Here is a 24,726-nt window from a genome sequence, read left to right as displayed (position 1 = left end):
TTTCCCATGGATCTGAACACTCTGCTGGTGTCACAATGTAAAATACATTTTGGTAATATTCTACACTCGGAATGTGACCCCTTTGGTACCTTTATTTGTCTTGTGATCAGTTACAATGACATGCTAATTGCTGTAAATTTCTATGGGTACAACACCAAACATGAGAATGATGAGTTTCTTGAATCTATAGAGAAACCTATACATCATTGGTTATCTAAATTTCCAAATGTGTTATTATTGATAGGAGGGGACTTTAACATTACTCTACATAATTCAACTGATAGATGGCCCCCAGATAGGCCAACCAATCAGAATTTGGGTTTAATACTTTTTATGGAAAAGTTTGATCTTACTGATAAATGGAGAGAGAGGTTTCCGGCCGACAGATCATTCAGTAACAAAACAGGTTCCAGACAATCCAGAATAGATTTTTGGCTTATATCCAAATGTATTGATAGTGAGTGTGTTACAACAAAAATTTGTACTGCTCCCTTCACAGGGCCATTTACATTGATATCAAAATATTTACCCATGATACTAACCTTGGTAGAGCATCCTACTGGATGCTAAATAGCTCGTTATTAAATCATTATATCGTTACATTTGAGGTTAAAGATCTGCTCTCACACTTTTGGGAAAGGGCTTGTGAAGATAAATCTTATTGCAAGAACTGGGAGCTCTTTAAATGTGAGGTGTCCAAATACCTTCGAAAATATGGTAGTAATCTTGCTAAGACCAGAAGAGCTGAGGAGGAAAAGGTGATCATTAAGATAACTTCCCTTTCTCAGAGGTCCCCAGCTGCCCTCTCGGGGGAGGAGAAGATGGAACTGATTGAGTTACAAAATAAACTGGATAATATATATAGATTAAAAGCAGAAGGAGCCTTTATTAGATCTAGGAAAAAATGGATTGAGGAGGGAGAACAATTCATCCTATTTCTTTAGACTTGAGAAATTTCACTTTACAAATAACACTATCCATAAGCTAGAAATTGATGGTGTTATTACAGATGACCAAAAATTATTTGCTAAATACTGTAGAAATGTTTACAGAAAATTGTATAGCTATACGTACTGTCAGGAATCCACAGATATGTTTTTTGACTCCCCGAATAATGTTTACTCTATCAGTGATATAGAATCGAAACAGTGTGATGAACCCATCAAAGTTGAAGAGATTTTAGAGTCTATCAAACATCTAAAGAACAATAAATCACCAGATGTTGGTAGAATCAGAATTGTATAAATTATTTTCTGAACAAGTAGCTCCCTTCCTATTTTAAGTATTTTTAGAGACTATTAAAAACAATGTTCTCCCTCCTACAATAATTCAGGGGTTAATAGCACTGATACCTAAGCCTAAAAAATAAGTGCTGCTCATCGATAACTGGCACCCAATTTGTCTTCTTAATAATGACTATAAGATATTAGCCTTATTACTTTCAAAAATAATTAAAGAAGTCCTGGATGCAATCATTGATGGAAACACAGTCTGGCTTTATGAGGAACAGACATATTTCTAACAATATCAGACTAGTATTAGACATACTTGACTGCTCAGGCCTAACAACCGAGGATAGCTTCATAATATCTCCACCCGGCACAGCCAGAAGAGGACTGGCCACCCCACATAGCCTGGTTCCTCTCTAGGTTTCTTCCTAGGTTTTGGCCTTTCTAGGGAGTTTTTCCTAGCCACCGTGCTTCTACACCTGCATTGCTTGCTGTTTGGGGTTTTAGGCTGGGTTTCTGTACAGCACTTTGAGATATCAGCTGATGTACGAAGGGCTATATAAATACATTTGATTGATTGATTGATTGATTGATATTATTTTTAGATTTTTATAAAGCATTTAGCAACACAGTAAAACATCAGTTCCTCTTCCAGTCCCTTGAGAGACTTGGCTTTGGGGATTTTTTTCTGTAAGTATATTAAGACTCTCTATACAAATGGTAACAGCTCTATCAAATTGAAATGTGGCACCTCACCTAGATTTGAGTTAAAGAGAGGAATTAGGCAAGGTTGTCCTATCTCTGCATACCTGTTTTTATTAATCAATTAACCTCTTACAAATTCTTTAAATAATAGTCCTGTACAAGGTATTTCCATAGCTGGTAAAGAAATTATTATAAGCCAGCTGGCTGACGATACTATACTTTTTCTGAAAGACGCTAACCAAATTTCCATATCAATCAATGTGATACAATCCTTTTCCAAAGCGTCTGGTCTATATCTTAACATTAATAAATGTGAACTCATGGCTGTCAAAGATTGTGTGACACCTTCATATTATGGTATTCCAGTAAAAGAATAACTTACATATTTAGGCATAACCATTACAAAGGATCAGAAGTCGAGAGGCTTACTAAATTTTAACCCTCTTATTTAAAAAACACAGAAGAAGTTAAATCAATGGCTACAGAGGGACTTATCTTTAAAAGGAAGAGTCCTAATAACCAAGGCTGAAGATATCTCTAGACTAACATATGGTGCTCTATCTTTATATCTTGATGGTAAAATAAGCAAGGAGATAGACCAGATGCTTTTCAACTTTCTGTGGAGAAACCGTACCCATTATATTAGGAAGTAGGTACAGTGGGGCAAAAATATTATCCTGCCAACCATTATATGAAGAAGTTTAAGGAAAACATACACTCAAATTGTTCCTTTTCTAATGACCACTAAGAAACAGTGTTGCATGTTGTTTGGCATTGTATTCATGTAAGAAGACTGTTGCAAGACATCAGTAGATTTATAATTGAACACATTTATGAAGATCTTACACTATTTTGAAGAGATGTACTGCTTGGATTCTTTACCTACGATAGAAATAAGCTGAAACGCTTTTATGTAATTCATTTCATTATTCTTTTGGCCAAATGTCATATTCACAAATGTAAATTTACAAACAAAACACCACATTTTCTTACCTTACAAAAATAAATTGAACTGTATTTTAAGACAACTAAATACTCTACTAATAAAAAAGCTGTTAGATTAATAAGTGTATGGTCCTTGTGTAATGTAATATTTTACCCCCTAGCCCAATTGTCCTTTTGTATATTATTTATATATACTTGTGTTCCCACATGTACTTCCTGTATTGATTTGTTGTTAATACAAATTATTCTTTTTTAAATACACTTGCATGGCAAGGGGCGAGGGAGGAAGTAATGATTTTTAAATGGACCGCCCATGACCGGAAATTCGTCACTATTTCATCCCAAGATGATTGTGTTTTCAGCTACCGGTAGCTTGTGGGTGGTTTATATGCGCTACAGTCAATTATGATTGCATGTCTACTTACATTAAATATATAATTATTAATATATGCCTACTGTACGATAGCTAGCAAATCAATGAGCTAAATAACATTAAAAAATCCTGCGGAAATGTTTTATTTCTACAATTTCCAAAAGCTAACCAAACAAAAATGTCATTACTTTTACGAGATGTGTTTGTGCCGTCGTGTATTAGTAGCACAATTTCTAACTTATTTACATTCATTTTTACTTACTTACTTACTTACTTACACTTGTATGTTCACTCCATATTGACGTCGAGGTTATCATTTTTGCTGACTTTTCTTAGCGGATGTACAATCATCACGAATTGCATTATGGGGAGTTTCAGGCCCCGGAGTGAACATAATTGTACACTCGCCAACTCGACTAAAAACGAGGGCTGATGGGCTTACGTTGAAACTACCCTTGCTTGGCAAATCATTTGGACCTCCCTCAAAAATGGTGATGGGGATTCCCCCAAGGGCATAAGATGAGGGTAAGTGGACGAGGATGTGTCTTTTATGAGTTTGAACTGCAGCCCTTGTCGAGGAGGAACAACAAATGTGCTCCTTGAGTGACAGGGGGTGTGGCTAGGTCTGTGTGGAAAGGAGCATGGAGGGAGAGAGAGTGAGAGAGAGTGCGGAGAGAGATGACTGAAGTAGCGAAGTACTCATCGCTTTTGATTGGCTCCTTTGTACACAATGAAGGTTTAGAAAAGGCTGAGCCTCCACTCAAAGAGAAATGGATGCCCTTCATATGTGTACTGATCAGAGCAATTTGTCTGAATGTCCCTTAATGTCAACACACAAACACACACACACACACACGCACAGCTGAGGTGGTACAGGGCTGGGTCACAGCAGTTCATTCACATCCGTGGATTTGTAAAAAGGTCTTATCAACAGCCTAGTGTGTGTGTGTGTGTGTGTGGGTGTAACTCCTGTCTTGTTCATTTCCATTGATCACATCAGCGAGCTGTGCCTTGACTTGACGTTTTGATCTAATAATATGACTGGGGCTGAAGGAGGTGAATATGCTGGGCACAGCTAACCACAACACACTAGGACAAAGGCACACACCCATATACACACTGTATGCCCATTAGTTTGAGAATAATATGCCCTGACAGCGCTCAGAGTTCTCAAAAAGAACACACAGACTAAAAAAAGGTGTGTGTGTGTTTCCCAGTGGACCTTTCATTCCCGGTGTCTCCCTCCCAGGTCACTTCAAGCCTCTCCCCGCTCTCATTGATGTGAAAATGCTACTACAGACACAGGAATATCAATTAACATATGTATGTGTGTCGCTAGGTGGTTTGTGTGTGCGTTTGCGTTCCTGTGTGTTTCATTGTCTTTTGATTCATTCCAGTTCTCTTCTGTCCTGCTGAGCCCTGCTGCAGCCCCACTCACACCCCCACCGCGCAGATCAAAGCCACACTGGGCCCTTTATACACATATAATATTTAAATTGGCTGAGTTTGTTTATTGTGCTGGCTGGGCTTGGCTTACCTTAGGCAACAGCTCTAAACTGAGCTGAGGACAGACTGTGTTTCGAGTGAGGCAGGGTAGAGAGACATGGGTGGGTGGTGTAACACCCCCCCCCTTACAATGTCATCTTCACTATCACCATCATCCTCTAAGGCAGCAGGGCTGGTGATTGAATCGGGTATCTAGAATGTAGGCTATTGAAGCACATACAGAAGACTTATAGAAACTAGTCTACAATCATCCCCCCTCCATACGTTCAACCACTAAGGTCACACCGGAGCGCTATTGACAACTAGAGAAAGGGAATATGAACCTCTAGCATGCCTTGTCAATCACTCACTGGCACAGCTGCAACCTGTCTGAAGCAGTTTATTTTTAAAAAGCCTAGTTCTCCACTAATCTGGAAAACCTTGCCTGATTGCTCTAAACTAGTGGTCCCAAACGTTTTATAGTTCCGTACTCCTTCAAACATTCAACCTCCAGCTGCATACCCCCTCTAGCACCAGGGTCAGCGCACTCTCTCAAATGTTGTTTTTTCCCATCATTGTAAGCCTGCCACACACACACTATAGAATACATTTATTAAACAAAGAATGAGTGTGAGATTTTGTGACAACCCGGCTCGTGGGAAGTGACAAAGAGCTCTTATGGGACCAGGGCACAAATAATAATATAAATAATAATCAATAACTTTGCTCTTTATTTAACTATCTTACATATAAAACTGTATTTGTTCATCAAAAATTGTGAATAACTTGCCACAGGTTAATGAGAAGGATGTGCTTGAACAGATGCAATGTTGGGTTGTATTGGAGAGAGTCTCAGTCTCAAATTATTTTCCACACACAGTCTGTGCCTATATTTAGTTTTCATGCTAGTGAGGGCTGATAATCCACTCTCACATAGGTACGTGGTTGCAAGGTATGTGGTTGATGAAGTTATATTTTCACAGAATTGCTTGTTGCAATTTCAATGAGGCTCTCCTGTTCAGATATTGGTAAGTGGACTGGAGGCAGGGCATGGAAGGGATAACAAATCCAGTTGTTTGTGTCGTCCGTTTTGGGCAAAGTACCTGCGTAATTGCGCACCCGACTCACTCAGGTGCTTCGCTATATCACATTTGACATTGAGTTCATTTGCACACACAAAATCATACAATGATGGAAAGACCTGTGTGTTGTCCTTGTTAATGTAGACAGAGAAGAGCTCCAATTTTGTAATCATAGCCTCAATTTTTGTCTCGCACATTGAATATAGTTGCGGAGAGTCCCTGTAATCCTGGGTTCAGATCATTCAGGCGAGAAAAAACATCACCCTGATAGGCCAGTCGTGTGAGAAACTCTTTATCATGCAAGCGGTCAGACAAGTGAAAATTATGGTCAGTAAAGAAAACTTTACGCTCGTGTCAATACTTTGCCCCTTGACAACCAGCGCACTGCTGCTTGTTGTAAAAGCGTTACATGGTTGCTGCCCATATCATTGCATAGTTCAGAAAATACACGGGAGTTCAGGAGTCTTCCTTTAACAAAGTGAACCATTTTCACTGTGGTGTCCAAAACGTCTTCCAAGCTGTCAGGCATTCCCTTGACAGCAAGAGCCTCTCGGTGGATGCTGCAGTGTACCCAAGTGGCATCGGGAGCAACTGCTTGCACTCGCGTTACCACTCCACTATGTCTTCCTGCCATGGCTTTTGCGCCATCAGTACAGATACCAACACATCTTGACGAACAAAGTCCATTTGATGTCACAAATCTACACAGAACTTTAAAAATATTCTCTCCTGTTGTCCTGGTTTCCAGTGGTTTGCAGAAGAGAATGTCTTCCTTAATTGATCCCCCAAAAACGTAACGAACATATACCAGGAGCTGTGCCAGGCTCGCCACGTCTGTTGACTCCTCCAGCTGTAACGCATAGAATTCACTGGCTTGTATGCGAAGCAGTAATTGTTTAAAAACATCTCCTGCCATGTCACTGATGCGTTGTGAAACAGCGTTGTTTGATGAGGTCATTGTCTGTATAGTTTTTTGGGGCCTTTTCCCCCAGCATTGTCCCAGCCATATCCGCCGCAGCAGGAAGTATTAAGCCCTCCACAATAGTATGGGGCTTGCCTGTCCTTTTATACTTGTCTTACTACTCGAAAGTCAGCTTTATTCTCGCTCAAAAAACTCCCGTGGCTTATTTTTCAAATGGTCATGTTTTGTTTTCTAAATGTCTGCCCAAGAGTGACGTTTTCATCGAGTTGTGAGATAGTACTTTTGCACATATAACACACTGTGGCTGAGGAAAGGCACTACTCCCAAAATAAGTGAACCACAAATCAATGTAGTTCTCATCATATTTGCGCATCTTTTCGATGGTTCAACGTCCCTGTCTGTTCGGTGCTTTCCCGGGTAAGGGGGCAGTAGCTCTTCGGCTGCATCAGATTCACAACTGTCAGTGTCCATACTAGCTGGGCTTACAACAAATTTAGAATTACCCCAGACAATTTGGCCACTTGCAATTTTATTGGCTTCTAATTCATTTTATCGTCCAAAAGCCTGCAATTACCTGCTAAGGGAAACTTTGGTGTGTGTGTGTCCGTGCTTGCATTCTGTGTGTGTGTCAGATGCTGCATCAGCCCCTAGCAAAGTGTCCAGTCTCTCATCCCCGCCCTTGGCTCCCCTTTCGCACTATCAGAGATTTAACCCAGAGAGAGAACTCGCCTCAATCACTTTACTGCCCTGAACCGCCCGGCTAACCACCAAAGCCCCTGTAGCCATGACAACGCTTAGATGGAATCCTTTTGGCTTTTACCCATTGGCTTGTCTCAGTCAGTCATTGTAGAGTGTGGAGGGAGAGGAAGCTGAGATAAGGAAGGACTCAATTCTATGTGTCTGTAAATGCCCACCTGTCGTCTCCCTATTTTATTATTTAACTAGGGAAGTCAGTTAGGAACAAATTCTTATTTACAATGACGGCCTACTGGGGAACAGTGGGTTAACTGCCCTTGTTCAGGGGCAGAACGACAGATTTTTACCTTGTCAGCTCGGGGATTCGAGCCAGCAACCTTTCGGTTACTGACCCAACGCTCTAACCACTAGGCTACCTGCTGCCCCCATGTGTGAATGCAATAAATATATAATATCCTCTGTTACATTGGAGTGGAGAATGTAGGGGAAAAGTAGAGGGCTGCAATTTATGTTGTCCCCCTTTCTGTAGAGATCTCTTTTTTTCCTCGTTTCTGCAAGTCGATTTGGCCTACCTCTCCCTCTCTGAAGTGTCTCCCCTCTGAGTCTTTATGAAGAGGGATGATTTCAGCATCGTATTATAAGATTATTGCTCCTGAAAGAGTCCCTGAGCCCCTCTTCCTCTCTCTAGCATTTTCTGTCTCCTTTCTTCCCCTGCTCTCTCTCTCTCTCTCTCTCTCTCTCTCTCTCTCTCTCTCCCCTCTCTCTCTCTCTCTCTCCCCTCTCTCTGTCTGTCACCCCCTCTCTCTGTCACTTCCCCCTCTCCCTCCCCCTCTCTCTCTTTCTTCCCCTGCTCTCTCTCTCTCTTTCTCACTCTGTCACCCCCACCTCTCTCTCCCCCTCTCTCTCTGTCACTTCCCCCTCTCTCTTTCTTTCTGATCTCTCGCTCTTCCTCTCACTCTCTCTCACCCTCTCTCTCTGTATCTCTAAAGCTTAGCGAGGGTCTACTTCAGCAGAAAGTGTTGTTGTTATCTCATGCTGCTCTTCATAGGCTACTGGGGTACCATAACAAACAGCACACGGCGATGGGATGAAGGGGTCGGAAAACAATGGGCTCACTCCAAAGATGTTGATATTCTTGCAAAGAGGTTTAGACCCAAAACAGACACTTACTTTTGCAGCACACAACCTTCTACAACAGCTAGCTAACGTTTGCGATTTAACACAAACCAAGCGGAATGTGTCAGCTTGTGTTAACGTTCACAAACTAGCCATTTCCTTTGCTGAACGTACTTCTGGTAAATAGACGTGTTTAACTGTCCAAAATGTCTCTAGTCACCGGGTTCTATAAAGGAAGATAGTGTTTACCTTCTGCCCTTTTCACCGAGTCACGTTGACCTCTTTCTTCCTAGGATCAATACCCATTACAATGAATGTCTCATTAAATAACATGGGGAACATATCTCAGGCAGAACCCAGGACACACTCTGGAAGTAATTCATTTAGCAGGAAGCTTTCTGAAAATGTTGCTTAGTAACCAGCCAACTGAGACTGGTTCATTTGAAAGCTTTTTTAATGAACGTTAGCTATCATCTTTGCTAGTCGTCATAGCTTCTGTTATGTGGCTGGTATGATTGGGGTTTAGATTCCTTGCTAAGTGACACAGTCAGTAATGGTGTCTTCACCTCCACATTGTGTAATTTCCTTATGGTTGACACTAATGGATTACTGATGATCATGATGGCGATGAAGGCAATTGAGATGATGATTGTGATGCTTCTTGAAACCCTTGCCAACACCCCTTCTTCAGGCCATACTTGGACCATTCCAAGTCCTTCTAAATCTAATAACATTGGGACAGAGCTTGTAATGTAACACCGGGTTTCTTCTTGTGATGGACAGAACCTGTACCCACCTTCCATCACCTCTGATCCCAGGATCAGGCCCTTTCCCCTGGGCTCGACCTCTAAAGGCCAAACTGCCAAGCTGTCGCATGAAAGCAGCTTACTCCAGGCTTGGTGGTTGTCAAAGCTGGGGAAATGAATACAGTGTGGTACCTGCTTGCTCCCTGTTAGCAGATAGAAAAAGAGAGGTTTAAAGACACACTTCTCTAAAACTCTGTTTCCACCCTCTATCAGCCGTAAACAAAGACCAGAATGAAAAAATTGAACGTTGTATTTTACAAATGTGAATCCATCGCAGTCGTTAGAAACAGAGATCGAGGAGTGTGGCTTTAGTTAACCCCCTAGGATCAGTGTTTGGAGTGACCAACGGCACTCTGTTGATTCATGCTTGATCACACTGCTTTGCTTCATCTTGGCCATGTCGCAGTTGTAAATGAGAACTTGGTCTCAACTAGCCTACCTGGTTAAATAAAGGTGATATAAAATGCTTCATCCTCCAACTCTATCTGTGTGTAGGTAGAGGAGGTGGTGGATGTGGGGACATTTGCTGAAGAGGACATCCACATCCCCAGCATCTACATCCACAGGATCATCAAGGGAGGCAGCTACGAGAAGAGGATAGAGGTGGGCCTCCAGACATCTCAGTGGATTCATACGGGGTTGCAAAATTATCATTATTTCCTATGAATTATAGACTTCCTGTTATCTTTTGGACTAAGTTGATGTGCAATTAAGTCCTCTCTACCTTGTTCTAGTACCATGAGGAATCAAATGAGTGGAAGTATTACTGTTTAAAAAGAGTTGCAAAAGTTCCATTAAATATCCCAAAATTCTCAGGTTTTCCAGATATCTCTGTTGGAAGATTCTTGAAACGAGGAGGGAATAAGCAGGAAATCTGAAAACCTCCAACCAGGATTTCTGGAAAACCTGGGAATAGTCCATATGGAAGTGTGGGTAATCAATTGGTACTAAGCCGAAATGACTGAATTGTCTCTCTCTCCACTCTTCAGAGGCGTACAGTGCAGAAGGCCCAAGCAGAGAAGCCAAAACCAAAGAAGGACTCTGACATCGTACGAGAGAGGATCATTCGCCGGGCAGCTCTGGAGTTTGAGGATGGGATGTATGGTATCCTTGAACATGAAATGGGAGTTGACTGAACAAATCATCAATGACATCTCAGCAAAACGTGGATTAATAGTAAAAGCGTTTAAATGTACTACTATATTGGTGCTGCACTATGTACAGTTGAAGTCGGAAGTTTACATACACCTTAGCCAAATACATTTAAACTCAGTTTTTCAAAATGACTGACATTTAATCCTAGTAAAAATTCCCTGTCATAGGTCAGTTAGGATCACCACTTTATTTTAAGAATGTGAAATGTCAGAATAGTAGAACAGAGAATGATTTTCTTCAGCTTTTATTTTTTTCATCACATTCCCAATGGGTCAGGAGTTTACATGCCACCAAGTACTAATTGAGTGTATTGGGTCAAACTTGGGTCAAACGTTTTGGGTAGCCTTCCACAAGCTTCCCACTACAAGTTGGGTGAATTTTGACCCATTCATCCACAGTGCTGGTGTAACTGAGTCAGGTTTGTAGGCCTCTTTGCTCGCACATGCTTTTTCAGTTCTGCCCACAAATTTTCTATAGGATTGAGGTCAGGGCTTGATGCCATCTATTTTGTGAAGTGCACCAGTCCCTCCCGCAGCAAAGCACCCCCACAACATGATGCTGCCACCCCCGTGCTTCATAGTTGGGATGGTGCTTTTCGGCTTGCAAGCCTCCCCCTTTTCCTCCAAACATAACAATGGTCATTATGGCCAAACAGTTCTATTTTTGTTTCATCAGACCAGAGGACATTTCTCCAAAAAGTACAATCTTTTTCCCCATGTGCAGTTGCAAACCGTAGTCTGGCTTTTTTATGGCGGTTTTGGAGCAGTGGCTTCTTCCTTGCTGAGCGGCCTTTCAGGTTGTGTCGATATAGGACTCGTTTTACTGTGGATATAGATACTTTTGTACCTGTTTCCTCCAGCATCTTCACAAGGTCCTTTGCTGTTGTTTTGGGATTGATTTGCACTTACCGCACCAAAGTATGTTCATCTCTAGGAGACCTTCCTTCCGTCTCCTTCCTGAGCGGTTTGACGGCTGCGTGGTCCCATGGTGTTTATACTTGCGTACTATTGTTTGTACAGATGATCGTGGTACCTTCAGGCGTTTGGAAATTGCTCCCAATGATGAACCAGATGTGTGGATGTCTACAATTTTTTTCTGAGGTCTTGGCTGATTTCTTTAGATTTTCCCTTGATGTCAAGCAAAGAGGCACTGAGTTTGAAGGTAGGCCTTGAAATACATCCACAGGTACACCTCCAATTGACTCAAATTATGTCAATTAAGCCTATCAGAAGCTTCTAAAGCCATGACATCACTTTCTGGAATTGTCCAAGCTGTTTAAAGGCACAGTCAACTTAGTGTATGTAAACTTCTGACCCACTGGAATTGTGATACAGTGAATTATAAGTGAAATAATCTGTCTGTAAACAATTTTTAGAAAAATGACTTGTCATGCACAAAGTGGATGTCCTAACCAACTTGCCAAACTATAGTTTGTTAACAAGAAATGTGGAGTGGTTGTAAAACAAGTTTTAATGACTCCAACCTAAGTGTATGTAAACTTCTGACTTCAACTGTGCATAGACATGGAATCACTGGTCATTTTAATAATGGAACACTCGTCACTTTAATAGTGTTTACAAGCTGCTTTACTCATTTCATATGTATATACTGTATTCTACTTTGTTTTAGTCAATGCCACTCCTAAATTGCTCGTCTTAATATTCATATATTTCTTAATTCCATTCTTTATCTTTTAGATTTGTGTGAATTGTTAAACACTACTCCACTGTTGGAGCTAGGAACACAAGCATTTCGCTACACCCGCAATAACATCTGCTAAATCTGTGTATGTGACCAATACAATTTGATTAGAAATTGGGAAAGTTCATTATCCTTGACAAACCAACCCCATCAGTTAACCCAGGTTTTGGCATCGGTAGTGCAGAATCAGATGAGATCAGGGTACTAGTATGTCTTCCATGTATTCAGTGTGTGTTCTTTAATGTTAACCCCTGTCAGCTAACCTGGGCATTGGCATCCCCATGCTGGCCAGCAACTTCATCCAACCTGACATAACTGTCCACCTGCAAAGCGAGAACGGCATCCTGGGATTGGTAAAACGCTCATATAAACCCCCCTCACTGTAAAACCATACTAACATGGTTTGACAACAGGTGTTGGGACTGACGTTCTGAAACGTGCCGGATTCTCAACCCAACATTGTGGTGATTGCGACCATCTGCCTTCTTTTTCCTCCATCCATTATTTGTACACACAGCTGTGGGCTGTGTTAACAAAGACTGCAGCTCCACCAAGCCTTTCACATCAATTCTGTTGTCAGAGAAATTTCCGCAGAAATATGCCAATGCCTCATTTGTGAGAATGTTTCCCCAATTATGAATGTCAGGTAAAGAGATATGATGTCAGAAGCCCCCCCCCCCTCCTCCTCCTTTTATAGTGCTGTAAAGAAACAAGGACTGTTCCTTTGTTGAAGGGAGAGAAAATATGTGTGTGTGTGTGTGTGTGTGTGGTTATGGTGCTTAGAGACCGGATGTGTGTCATTGTGTGATGAATGTGTGTGTTCTGTGTAGGGCCCCTACCCCACAGAAGACGAAGTGGATGCTGACCTCATTAACGCCGGTAAGTGATTTTTGCCTCACATACACACACGCAAACTATCTCGTTTATGAGAGATGTTGACATTTCCCCCTGTGTTTGTGCAGGTAAAGAAACGGTGACTGTGCTTCCAGGAGCTTCCTACTTCTCCAGTGACGAATCGTTTGCCATGATCAGAGGGTAACGGCAGTATAACTGATTTATTGCTGTTTGAAGTCATCGAGACAGAGGGCTCTGTGTTTTTGTTTGTGCGTTATAGTCAAACTGTAGGGGGCTAGGTTAGGGCTGAATGATCGGGTAACTGTTTAGGCTAAGGGTGATCAGGAGAGGGAAAGTGTAGGGATGAGGGGGCAGGAAGTTTGTGTTGTGTGTCGTGTGGGTGGGTGGGTGAGCGGGCGCATGTTGGGGTTGTCTCTAAAAGTAGTGGTTGTCTGACCATTATTGACAAGATGTGGATGCCATGAAGCATAATGACCCTTTGTGAGACACATGAAGTCCCATTGAATATGGAATCGGAGACTCACTGATCAGGATATTGACACTGAGAAAGAGACACTAGGATTAGCTTGGACAGTGGAGCATCAAAAACATCCCGTTTTCTGTCGAGACCTTGGGATGATATACACAACATGGACAAAAGTAGGTGGACGCGCCTTCAAATTAGTGGATTTGGCTATTTCAGCCAGACCCATTGTTGACAGGTATATAAAATTGACCACACCGCCATGCAATCTCCATAGACAAACGCTGGCACCTTTACAAATTTATGCCCTGCTAGAGTTGCCCCAGTCAACTGTAAGTGCTGTTATTGTGAAGTAGAAATTTCTAGGAGCAACAACGGCTCAGCCGCAAAGTGGTAGGCCACACAAGTTCACAGAACGGGACCGCGTGCTGAAGCGTGTAGTGCGTAAAAATCTTTCTTCGGGTGGCAACACTCACTACCGAGTTCCAACCTGCCTCTGGAAGCAACGTCAGCAATGTCAGCTCCAACTGTTTGTCGGGAGCTTCATGAAAGGGGTTTCTGATGGCCGAGCAACCACACACAAGCCTAAGATCATCATGCGCAATGCCAAGCGTTGGCTGGAGAGGAGGAGTGGAAACGTGTTCTCTGGAGTAATGAATCACGCTTCACCATCTTCCATTCCAACGGACAAATCTGGGTTTGGCGGGAGAACGTTACCTGCCCCAATGCATAGTGCCAATTGTAAAGTTTGGTGGAGGAGAAATAATGGTCCGGGACTGTTTTTTTGTGGTTCGAGCTAGGCCCCTTGTTCCAGTGAAGGGAAGTCTTAATACAATGCCATTCTAGATAAGAAGGCCCTTTCCTTTTTCAGCATGACAACGCCCCCGTGCACGAAGTGAGATCCATACAGAAATGGTTTGTCGAGATCGATGTGGAAGAACTTGACTGGCCTGCACAGATCCCTGACCGTAACCCCATCAAACACCTTTGGGATGAATTGGAAAGCCGACTGCGAGCCAGGCCTAATCGCCCAACATCAGTGCCCAACCTCACTAATGCTCTGAATGGCTAAATGGAAGCAAGTCCCTGCAGAAATGTTCCAACATCTAATGGAAGGCCTCCCCAGATGAGTGGAGGCTGTTCTAGCAGCAAAGGGGGACCAACTCCATATTAATGCCCATGATTTTGGAATGAGATGTTCGACAAGCAGGTGTCCACATACCTTTGGTCATATAGTGTATATTAGATAAATAGATGGCGTCTGAGTTCAACAAAACTGCCATGAAACCATGAAATGCTGCTTAACAACCATGGCCAAGCCCTGATTTGTAAGCCTTGTATATTAGCTGTTAGCTATTGTTGACCATGCAGCTCGGCAAAAGCGATGGCGATAATTCACGGGTTGATATTGATTTCTGGATCAGCTGAGACTCGGCCCACCCACCCTATAGAAGTAGATCTGTTTGTCCACCCGTGGAAATCCAATAAGATTCATAAATACAGAGGGCTAATGGCCAATGTGCCAGAGACCGCACAAAGACATGGCTCATACACACACACACACACACACACACACACACACACACACACACACACACACACACACACACACACACACACACACACACACACACACACACACACACACACACACACACACACACACACACACACACACACACACACACACACACACACACAGACACACACGTGCTGGTTATAGTGAGTCATTGCACTGCAGTGTCTATGCTCTGATTTTACAGGGTATCTGGTTGTGTGTGCCCTTCCCTCCCACTGACTCTCTAATGCACACACACAAACCGAGAGAGAGAGAGACGCATACACACTGTCCCTCTTAGATCTGAGCATGGTGCCACTGGTGTCAAAAGTTGATCCGGTGAATAGTTTTGGGTGGGTTTCGGCAGAGATTTCTGAAACGCATGACATTGGCCTGTCGTTGTGTGTGTAGCTCAGGTCTCTCTCTCCCTGTGGCACAATGTCTCCTTGTCTTGTCTCAGAGGTGAGGTGAAAGCGAGGGAACATGGCTATTCTAATTGGCTGCCACCTGTCTGATTACACCAGCTGTCCTATTACCAGAGTTACAAATTGAAACCATCCTCCTCCTCTCACCCCTCCCACACAGAGTTAATTAGAATGTCTTCATAGTTTAATGGCACATGTTTAATCATGTGGAACAACCCAACATCATTCTCTCTATAACTCAGAACACAGTTGATGTTTCTTATGCCTTCGACGAGGTATCAAACCCTCCTTCTGTCACTATTTGCCACGTTTACCTTGTTGGTGATTGATGGACTGATTGGGTTAGTTATAATAGATGTATAGGTTGATTGATACGGTGATTGTTTGTCTACTCTGCAGTGGTCACATCAACTTGACGATGCTGGGAGCCATGCAGGTTTCTAAGATGGGAGACCTGGCCAACTGGATGATCCCGGTACGAACATCACCATAGTTACTATCAGTGTTTCCCCTAGCATGGCTTAAGCAGGATGGGCCCCCCTGCCTCTCTCTGTTATCCTGTCCACAAATGGTTATTCTCTATCCTTGTCAATTATTATTATTATTATTGAATTTATGGTTGTTTACTACCCTGAATGTGGCTTCAGAGGCATATGCACCCCACTTAAGAAGAAGCTGGCATACTTTACTGTGTGGTACAAGGTCATGGTTCCTCTTCTATTGATGCACAGAGCTACAGCACAGGGAGAGACAACACAACAAAAGATTGTATTTCTTCACTGCATTTTCGTTTTTGTTGTCTCTCTGACACGGACTGCACACTCCCTCTCTCCACTGCACGCCACTGTGTGTCGTTACGTTGTAGACAAACATGTACAGTTTACCAAACCAGCGTGCCTCTGGCTCTGCCCCGGCTCCTCGGTCTGCCATTATGACCTGTATTATAATTTCTGACCTATGGGGAGCGGTAATGGAGTGACTGTGTGGTAGGTCAGTTATTACCTGAGGCTGTAGCCACTTCCAGCCCCTCAGCCAACCAGATCAAGCAGCGGTGTGAGGGCAGAGACTACAGAGGCTTAATGGAGGTTAGCCACTAGAATCACTGCTCCTAATACAGGGCAGCCTAGCAACACCACCCACAGAGCTACTGAAAGCTGGAGAGGCTGACAGCAGGAACATGCTCAACGCAAATACTGTTCGTCTAATATTTATTTGTATTACGCTCAACGCAAATACTGTACGTCTAGTATTTATTCGTATTACGCTCAACGCAAATAGTGTTCGTCTAGTATTTATTTGTATTACGCTCAACGCAAATACTGTACGTCTAGTATTTATTTGTATTTTTTAGCGATCACCATTGCTCTTCCTTGGGTCCAAAAACACCAAGCACCCACATTAAATATACAGTTGAAGTCAGAAGTTTACATACACTTAGGTTGGAGTCATTAAAACTCGTTTTTCAACCACTCCACAAATTTCTTGTTAACAAACTATAGTTTTGGCAAGTCAGTTAGGACATCTACTTTGTGCATGACACAAGTAATTTTCCCAACAATTGTTTACAGACAGATTATTTCACTTATAATTCACTGTATCACAATTCCAGTGGGTCAGAAGTTTACATACACTAAGTTGACTGTGCCTTTAAACAGCTTGGAAAATTCCAGAAAATTATGTGTTGGATTTAAACGCTTTTGATAGGCTTATTGACATCATTTGAGTAAATTGGAGGTGTACCTGTGGATTATCTTGGCCAGGTCGCAGTTGTAAATGAGAACTTGTTCTCAACTGGCCTACCTGGTTAAATAAAGGTGAAATTTAAAAAATACATCTATTTCAAGGCCTACATTCAAACTCAGTGGCTCCTTGCTTAACATCATGGGAAAATCAAAAGAAATCAGCCAAGACCTCAGAAAAAGATTGTAGACGCCCACAAGTCTGGTTCATCCTTGGGAGCAATTTGCGAACGCCTGAAGGTACCACGTTCATCTGTACAAACAATAGTACGCAGGTATAAACACCATGGGACCACGCAGCCGTCATACCGCTCAGGAAGGAGACACGTTCTGTCTCCTAGAGATGAACATACTTTGGTGCGAAAAGTGCAAATCAATCCCAGAACAACAGCAAAGGACCTTGTGAAGATGCTGGAGGAAACCGGTACAAAGCTATCTAAATCCACAGTAAAACAAGTCCTATATCGACATAACCTGAAAGGCTGCTCAGCAAGGAAGAAGCCACTGCTCCAAAACCGCCATAAAAAAGTCAGACTACGGTTTGTAATTGCACATGGGGACAAAGATCGTACCTTTTGGAGAAATGTCCTCTGGTCTGATGAAAAAAATATATAACTGTTTGGCCATAATGACCATCGTTATGTTTGGAGGAAAAAGGGGGAGGCTTGCAAGCTGAAGAACACCATCCGAAACCGGGAAGCACGGGGGGTGGCAGCATCATGTTGTGGGGGTGTTTTGCTGCAGGAGGGACTGGTGCACTTCACAAAATAGATGGCCTCATGAGGGGGGAATATTACGTGCATATATTGAAGCAACATCTCAAGACATAAGTCAGGAAGTTAAAGCTTGGTTGCAAATGGGTCTTCCAAATGGACAATGACCCCAAGCATTATTCTAAAGTTGTGGCAAATGGCTTAAGGACAACAAAGTCAAGGTATTGGAGTAGCCATCACAAAGCCCTGACCTCAATCCTATAGAACATTTGTGGACAGAACTGAAAAAGCGAGCAAAGAGGCCTACAAACATCACTCAGTTACACCAGCTCTGTCAGGAGCAATGGGCCAAAATTCACCCAATTTATTGTGGGAAGCTTGTGGAAGGCTACCTAAAACGTTTGACCCAAGTTAACCAATTGCTACCAAATGCTACCAAATACTAATTGAGTGTATGTAAACTTCTGACCCACTGGGAATGTGATGAAAGAAATAAAAAATCAAGAAAATCATTATTTCTACTATTATTCTGACATTTCACATTCTTAAAATAAGGGGGTGACCCTAATTAACCTAAGACAGCGAATTTTTACTAGGATTAAATGTCAGGAATTGTGAAAAACTGAGTTTAAATGTATTTTTCTAAGGTGTATGTGAAAATCCAACGTCTACAGTGAAACAAAATATAAAACAGTGAACTATGTTTGTACTGAATGAGCTAAAGATAAAACAGTACATCATATAACATTTTTACACCACCACATATCCACAACACAAAATGTTCACTACCACCATACAACAATATCACAATCCCCGTTGTTCCATAAGGTGTATTTTTCCTGCTTTTAAAATCTGATTTTACTGCTTGCATCAGATACCTGATGTGGAATAGAGTTCCATGTAGTCATGTCTCTATGTAGTACTGTGTGCCTCTCATAGTCTGTTCTGGACTTGGGGACTGTGAAGAGACCTCTGGTGGCAAGTCTTGTGGTGTATGCATGAGTGTCCGAGCTGTGTGCTGGTATTTTAAACAGACTGCTCGGTACATTCAGCTTGTCAACAGCTCTTACAAGAACAAGTAATGATGAAGTCAATCTCTCTTCCACTTTGAGCCATGAGAGATTGATATGCATGTCATTAATATTAGCTCTCCGTGTACTTTAAGGGCCAGCCGTGCTGCCCTGTTCTGAGCCAACTGCAATTTTCCCAAGTTCCTCTTTGTGGTACCTGACCACACTACTGAACAGTAGTCTAGGTGTGACAAAACTAGGGTCTGTAGGACCTGCCTTGTTGATAGTGTTGTTAAGAGGGCAGAGCAGCGCTTTATTATGGACAGACTTCTCCCCATTTTAGCTACTGTTGTATCAATATGTTTTGACCATGACAGTTTACAATCCAGGGTTACTCCAAGCAGTTTAGTCACCTCAACTTGCTCAATTTCCACATTATTCATTACGAGACGTAGTTGGGGTTTAGGGTTTAGTGAATGATTTGTCCCAAATACAATGCTTTTAGTTTTGGAAATATTTAGGACTAGCTTATTCCTTGCTACCCGTTCCAAAACTAGCTGCAGCTCTTTGTTAAGTGTAGCAGTAATTTCAGTTGCTGTAGTAGCTGATGTGTATAGTGTTGAGTCATCCGCATACATAGACACACTGGCCTTACATAAGCCAGTGGCATGTCATTAGTAAAAATTTGAAAAAAGCAAAGGGCCTTTACAGCTACCCTGGGTAATTCCTGATTCTACCGGGATTATGTTTGAGAGGCTTCCATTAAAGAACATCCTCTGTGTTCGGTTAGACAGGTAACTCTTTATCCACGTTATTCCAGGGGGTGTAAAGCCATAACATATACGTTTTTCCAGTAGCAGACTATGATCGATAATGTCAAAAGCTGCACTGAAGTTTAGCAAGACAGCCCCAACAACCATTTTATCAATACATTTCTCTCAGCCAATCATCAGTCACTTGTGTAAGTACTGTGCTTGTTGAGTGTCCTTCCCTATAATCGTGCTGAAAGTATGTTGTCAATTTGTTTACTGTGAAATAACATTGTGTCTGGTAAAACACCATTTTTTCCAAAAGATTACTAAGGGTTGGTAACAGGCTGATTGGTCAGCTATTTGAGCCAGTAAAGGGGGCTTTACTATTCTTGGGTATTGGAATGACTTTAGCTTCCCTCCAGGCCTAAGGGAACACACTTTCTACTAGCAGGCTCAAATTGAAGATGTGTCAATATCATCCTCTATTATCCTCAGTCATTTTCCATTTTTCCATCCAGATTGTCAGACCCCGGTGGCTTGTCATTGTTGATTGACAACATTCATTTTTTCACCTCTTTCACACTGACTTTACGGAATTTTACATCATTTTCTGTCATATCTTTATATCATTTATCTTTGTTTCATAGTATAGTTTATTTTTATTTATTTTACTCACATGGTTTCTTAATTTGCAATACGTTTGCCAATCAGTTGGGCTGCCAGACTTATTTGCCATACATTTAGCCTCATCCCTCTCAACCATACAATTTTTCAATACCTCATCAATCCAAGGAGATTTGACAGTTTTTACAGTCATTATCTTAATGGTTGTGTGTTTATTAGTAACTGGGAAAGCAATTTCATAAATGTGTCAAGTGCAGCGTCTGGTTGCTCCTCATTACACACCACAGACCAGCAAATATTCTTTACATCAACATATGCATCACTACAAAGCTTCTTGTATGACCTCTTACACTATATTAGGCCCAGCCTCTGGAACGTTGGTTTTCCTAGATATGGCTATTATATTGTGATCACTACATGCTATGGATCTGGATACTGCTTTAAAGCAAATTTCTGCAGCATTAGTAAAGATTTGATCAATACACGTTGATGATTTCATTCCTGTGCTGTTTGTAAATACCCTGGTAGTTTTACTGACAACCTGAACCAGGTTGCAGGCACTGGTTACAGTTTTTTTTTTATTCTTAAGTGGGCAACTTGATGAAAGCCAAATATTTAAATCACCCAGAAATTATACTTCTCTGTTGATATCACATACATTATCAAGCATTTCACACATATTATCCAGATACTGACTGTTAGCACTTGGTGGTCTATAGCAGCTTCCCACAAATATAGGCTTTAGGTGAGGAAGATGAACCTGCAGCTATATTACTTCAACAGTATTTAACATTAGATCGTATCTAAGCTTTACAGGAATGTGGTTCTGAATATAGACTGCAACACCGCCCCTCTTGTCGTTTCTGTCTTTTCGGTAGATGTTATAATCATGTATTGCTGTATCATCATTGCTGTTATGATCTATCTTAGTGAGTTTCATAGATAGAATATGAATGTTATTGACTTCATGGACCTTGCTTCTCAGGCTGCAAATATTAATATGGGATATTTTTAGCACTTTTCTGGGTTTCTTGATTGTTTTTAATGCTAGACTTGCTCGTGTTATTTATATTGGAGTTGACAGTGCAGGGTGAGCTGCACAAAGGTCTCTTCCTACTAGGACACACCGCCTCAGTGCCAACTGATTACTGCATACAATAGCTGTAGGATCAACAGGTATTCAAGGGCAATAAATTAAGTTACTTACATTGTGTTTGCCAATGCCCCTCGGATTATGTACATTTGATGCAGCATTATGACAACTCATTGTCACAATGGTAGGTATTAACTGAGCTGGTGTTGGGTCATTGATAAGTCATTGTTTCAACGTAGACTTGAAATGAGTGGACAGAGTCCAGGAGTCAAGATGATTTGGATGGACTCCATCATTCCTGTAGAGTAACTTCTGTTTCCAGAAGGTGTCAAAGTTAGCTATAAAAGTGACTCCAGCAGAGCTACAGTAGTCTTTTAGCCAGATGTGTAATGCCAGTGGCCTGCTGAATCTTTCACACCCGCTGCCCAACGATGGTACTGGACCTGAAATGATTGGCAGTTTTTTTTGTAGTCTTTTAATGCTAAAATCAGTTCTTTTAAAATACATTTTCAGATGTTCAGAGCTAGCCCTCCTGATGCCGTTTGACCCAGCATGGACTACGACAGTATCAGCTCCCGGCATCTGTCATAAAGCAGTCGGAAGCAGCCTTGTGATAACCTGTACTCGTGCTCCTGGGTAGCACAGGGTTTTTGTGTTGGGAAACTATATGTTTATCACCATAGAGCTGCTTATGACGCCCATAGATCTCTTAGCTTTCCCATTGGCCCTTTTTGTCTTTGGTAATTGATAATTAGCTGGCGGCCTACTTGATTCACTGTGTTATTCAACTAATGTCTTAATGCCGAGGACACACAAGGCACTGGATGAGCTTGTTCTGTAAAGGGCAGTGACCGTTCATTCGTCTGTCTTTCTCTGTCTGTCTGACAGTTACACAAAGGAGCGACATACACCCATCTACCTCACCCCCATCTCGTTTCAATCTTCATTATGTGGAACTATCAGAGGAAGGAGAGGAGAATTAAATGTCCCCGTTGCGATTCTGAAAATTATTCAATATCTAAAGATGGGTGTAAAGCGTGAAATTGGAAACGATTTACGTAGGAGTCGCAAATGCAAGCGCGCCTCTGCAGCGATTATGTCGATTATGGATGCTTTTAATAAGCAAAATGTAGATGAACGTTTTACGGTCCAGGGCTTTCAAATGCTCTTACAAGTGATGACTGTCAATCTCCTGCTCAGTCAGAGGCTGGCGGCACAACAACCCATGCAGAGCGACAACAGATCATCACATTCTGAACCTTATTGTTTTTCAGTTTGTAGCTAGACATGTTTTTGCGCATATTTTGATTAGACTCGTGTGATCCTCGCTTGACTATTAGATTGGGAGATGCTTGAATATTGCATCATGCAGTTGCCTATCTGAGCTGAGAAATCAATAGTACATTGGATACCAAGTGAAAAAAACAATGTGAAGTTGGACAATATTTCCTCCTTTTGGAAATGGAGCGGGTTTACAGCCCACCAGAATAGAATAGAGCAGCTTCTAAGTGTATGTGGTTTATGATGAATCTGTTGTTCCTCTCTCTCTCTGTAAGTGTTCATCTGATGGGCCTTAATGTGAGGAAGGAGGCTGTGGGAGTAATGCACGTGTGTGTCTACAGCCAGGCTCTTGCTCTACTGATTGCGAGTCAGTCCCAAGGTACTGTTTAACTCCCTGTGGCGCCAAGGCTGCTCCTAGCCTGCTCCCTCTGTCAACTTCCAGGGACATCCATCTCCAACCCTGCGTTCCAAATCCACCCCTAGACCCTACACTAGGGCACTTCATGTAGATCAGAAATTGGCAATCAGGTCACTTTGAAACCCTTTCCTAGTCACTTACTGACTCCCTCAGATCTGAGAGGCCTGGATAGGTATAAGGCAAAGGCCGGTGTTGTTCATTCGTGTAGTACAATCAGGTGTAGGTTATTGGTTCTGGGGATAGTAACAAAAGCCTTCACACAATGTATCTTTCCAGGATCTGAACTGGTGCCCTGTGTACAAGTAGTTAACACCATATGCCTTATTACCCTTCACGAATCCATCATTTGAGATCTGTAAGGACAGGAGTATTCTGACTGGAAGTCAGCCTTTGAGACGCTGAGCCTGTGGTCGCTGTGGCACAGACAGACGGCATTCTGGGATATTTCTTGTCCTCCAGGGTCCCTGTGGTGCTGACAGACGCCTCTGTGCCTCCTACCATCCGCCTCACGCTCACTCATGCTGTGAGCGTGTGCGTATACGCACGCACACGCGCGCGTGTGTGTACTCTGCCTGGTGATCAATCATGCTGCTCAAGGTTACTCCCCTTTTTCAAGCTCAGTGTTGTGTGTGTGTCTCTGTGTGCCTCCTGCTGCCCCTTGCCTGCAAGTGTGTGCCTTCTGTCTTCTGCTCCCTCAGTCAGCTCAAGGTTATTCCTCTAAAACATGGTGTGTGTGTGTCTCTGTGTGTACCTACACCGTAGGTCTCAATTGTCATATTTGGCTCTTTCAAGTTTTTCATATTTGACTGTAGGAGCTAGAGCATCAGGATGTGCAGAGAAAGAGGGTCTTTGTATAGCGTAGACCACACACACACACACACACACACACACACACACACACACACACACACACACACACACACACACACACACACACACACACACACACACACACACACACACACACACACACCAAAAGAGGTTCTAGTCAGTAATCTTCCGTTTGTTCCATGCAGTTCGCTGTGAGAGAAAACCAATGTGAAATGGGTGCATATGCATTAGTATTTTAACATTCAAAATACCTCTAAAAAAATACAAAGCTCAAAAAGCACAGTGGGGAGAGATGTCAGATGACAGCGTTTCAGTTTCAAAGGCTGCTGTTTTTTGTCATTATGTAGGTACAGAATGTATGGGGAGAGAGTTATCTGATGGCGGGGGATGGAGAGGAGAAGAGTTAGGCGAAGACTAAAGTGCAGTCACTTTTGTGCTTTTTGATCGACGGAAACCCTCCTCTCCCAGCTCTCACCATGAAAAAGATGACAACACATTCAATCTTTTATGTGCCTCGTTCATAACAGAGCTATTGTCTCACGACAGGAAATACCTTTGATGCTTTCTAGCTGTGTCAGACACAACTCTTGAAGGGTAGTTATGTTGTTTTCCTCCATTATTTTTGGTTGACTCTTTACTCTTTCACTTTGATTCCTGACAAATACTAAAGCAGGTAGCCTACAGGGAACTACAGGTGGTGTGGCTGTGCACTCCTGGTGCTATTCTTATTCTTCAGGGGTGACTCCGAT

The 24,726-nt window shown here is 42.3% G+C and overlaps 1 protein-coding gene across 1 annotated transcript in view; it reads left to right on the top strand.

Moving 5' to 3' along the window:
* The window catches only part of oxct1a (3-oxoacid CoA transferase 1a), a 111,952-nt gene that overhangs the window by 58,226 nt on the left and 29,000 nt on the right, over positions 1-24,726 (top strand). The window contains exons 8-13 of the mRNA XM_046346800.1: positions 9,855-9,962; positions 10,349-10,463; positions 12,474-12,568; positions 13,046-13,094; positions 13,178-13,250; positions 15,916-15,991. Coding sequence (XP_046202756.1) covers positions 9,855-9,962; positions 10,349-10,463; positions 12,474-12,568; positions 13,046-13,094; positions 13,178-13,250; positions 15,916-15,991 — 516 coding nt within the window. The remainder of the gene's footprint in view (positions 1-9,854; positions 9,963-10,348; positions 10,464-12,473; positions 12,569-13,045; positions 13,095-13,177; positions 13,251-15,915; positions 15,992-24,726) is intronic.

The sequence above is a fragment of the Oncorhynchus gorbuscha genome, linkage group LG04, assembly GCF_021184085.1.
Source record: "Oncorhynchus gorbuscha isolate QuinsamMale2020 ecotype Even-year linkage group LG04, OgorEven_v1.0, whole genome shotgun sequence".
NCBI classification, from domain to species: Eukaryota; Metazoa; Chordata; class Actinopteri; order Salmoniformes; family Salmonidae; genus Oncorhynchus; species Oncorhynchus gorbuscha.
This window is presented reverse-complemented; position numbering and strand designations above follow the sequence as displayed.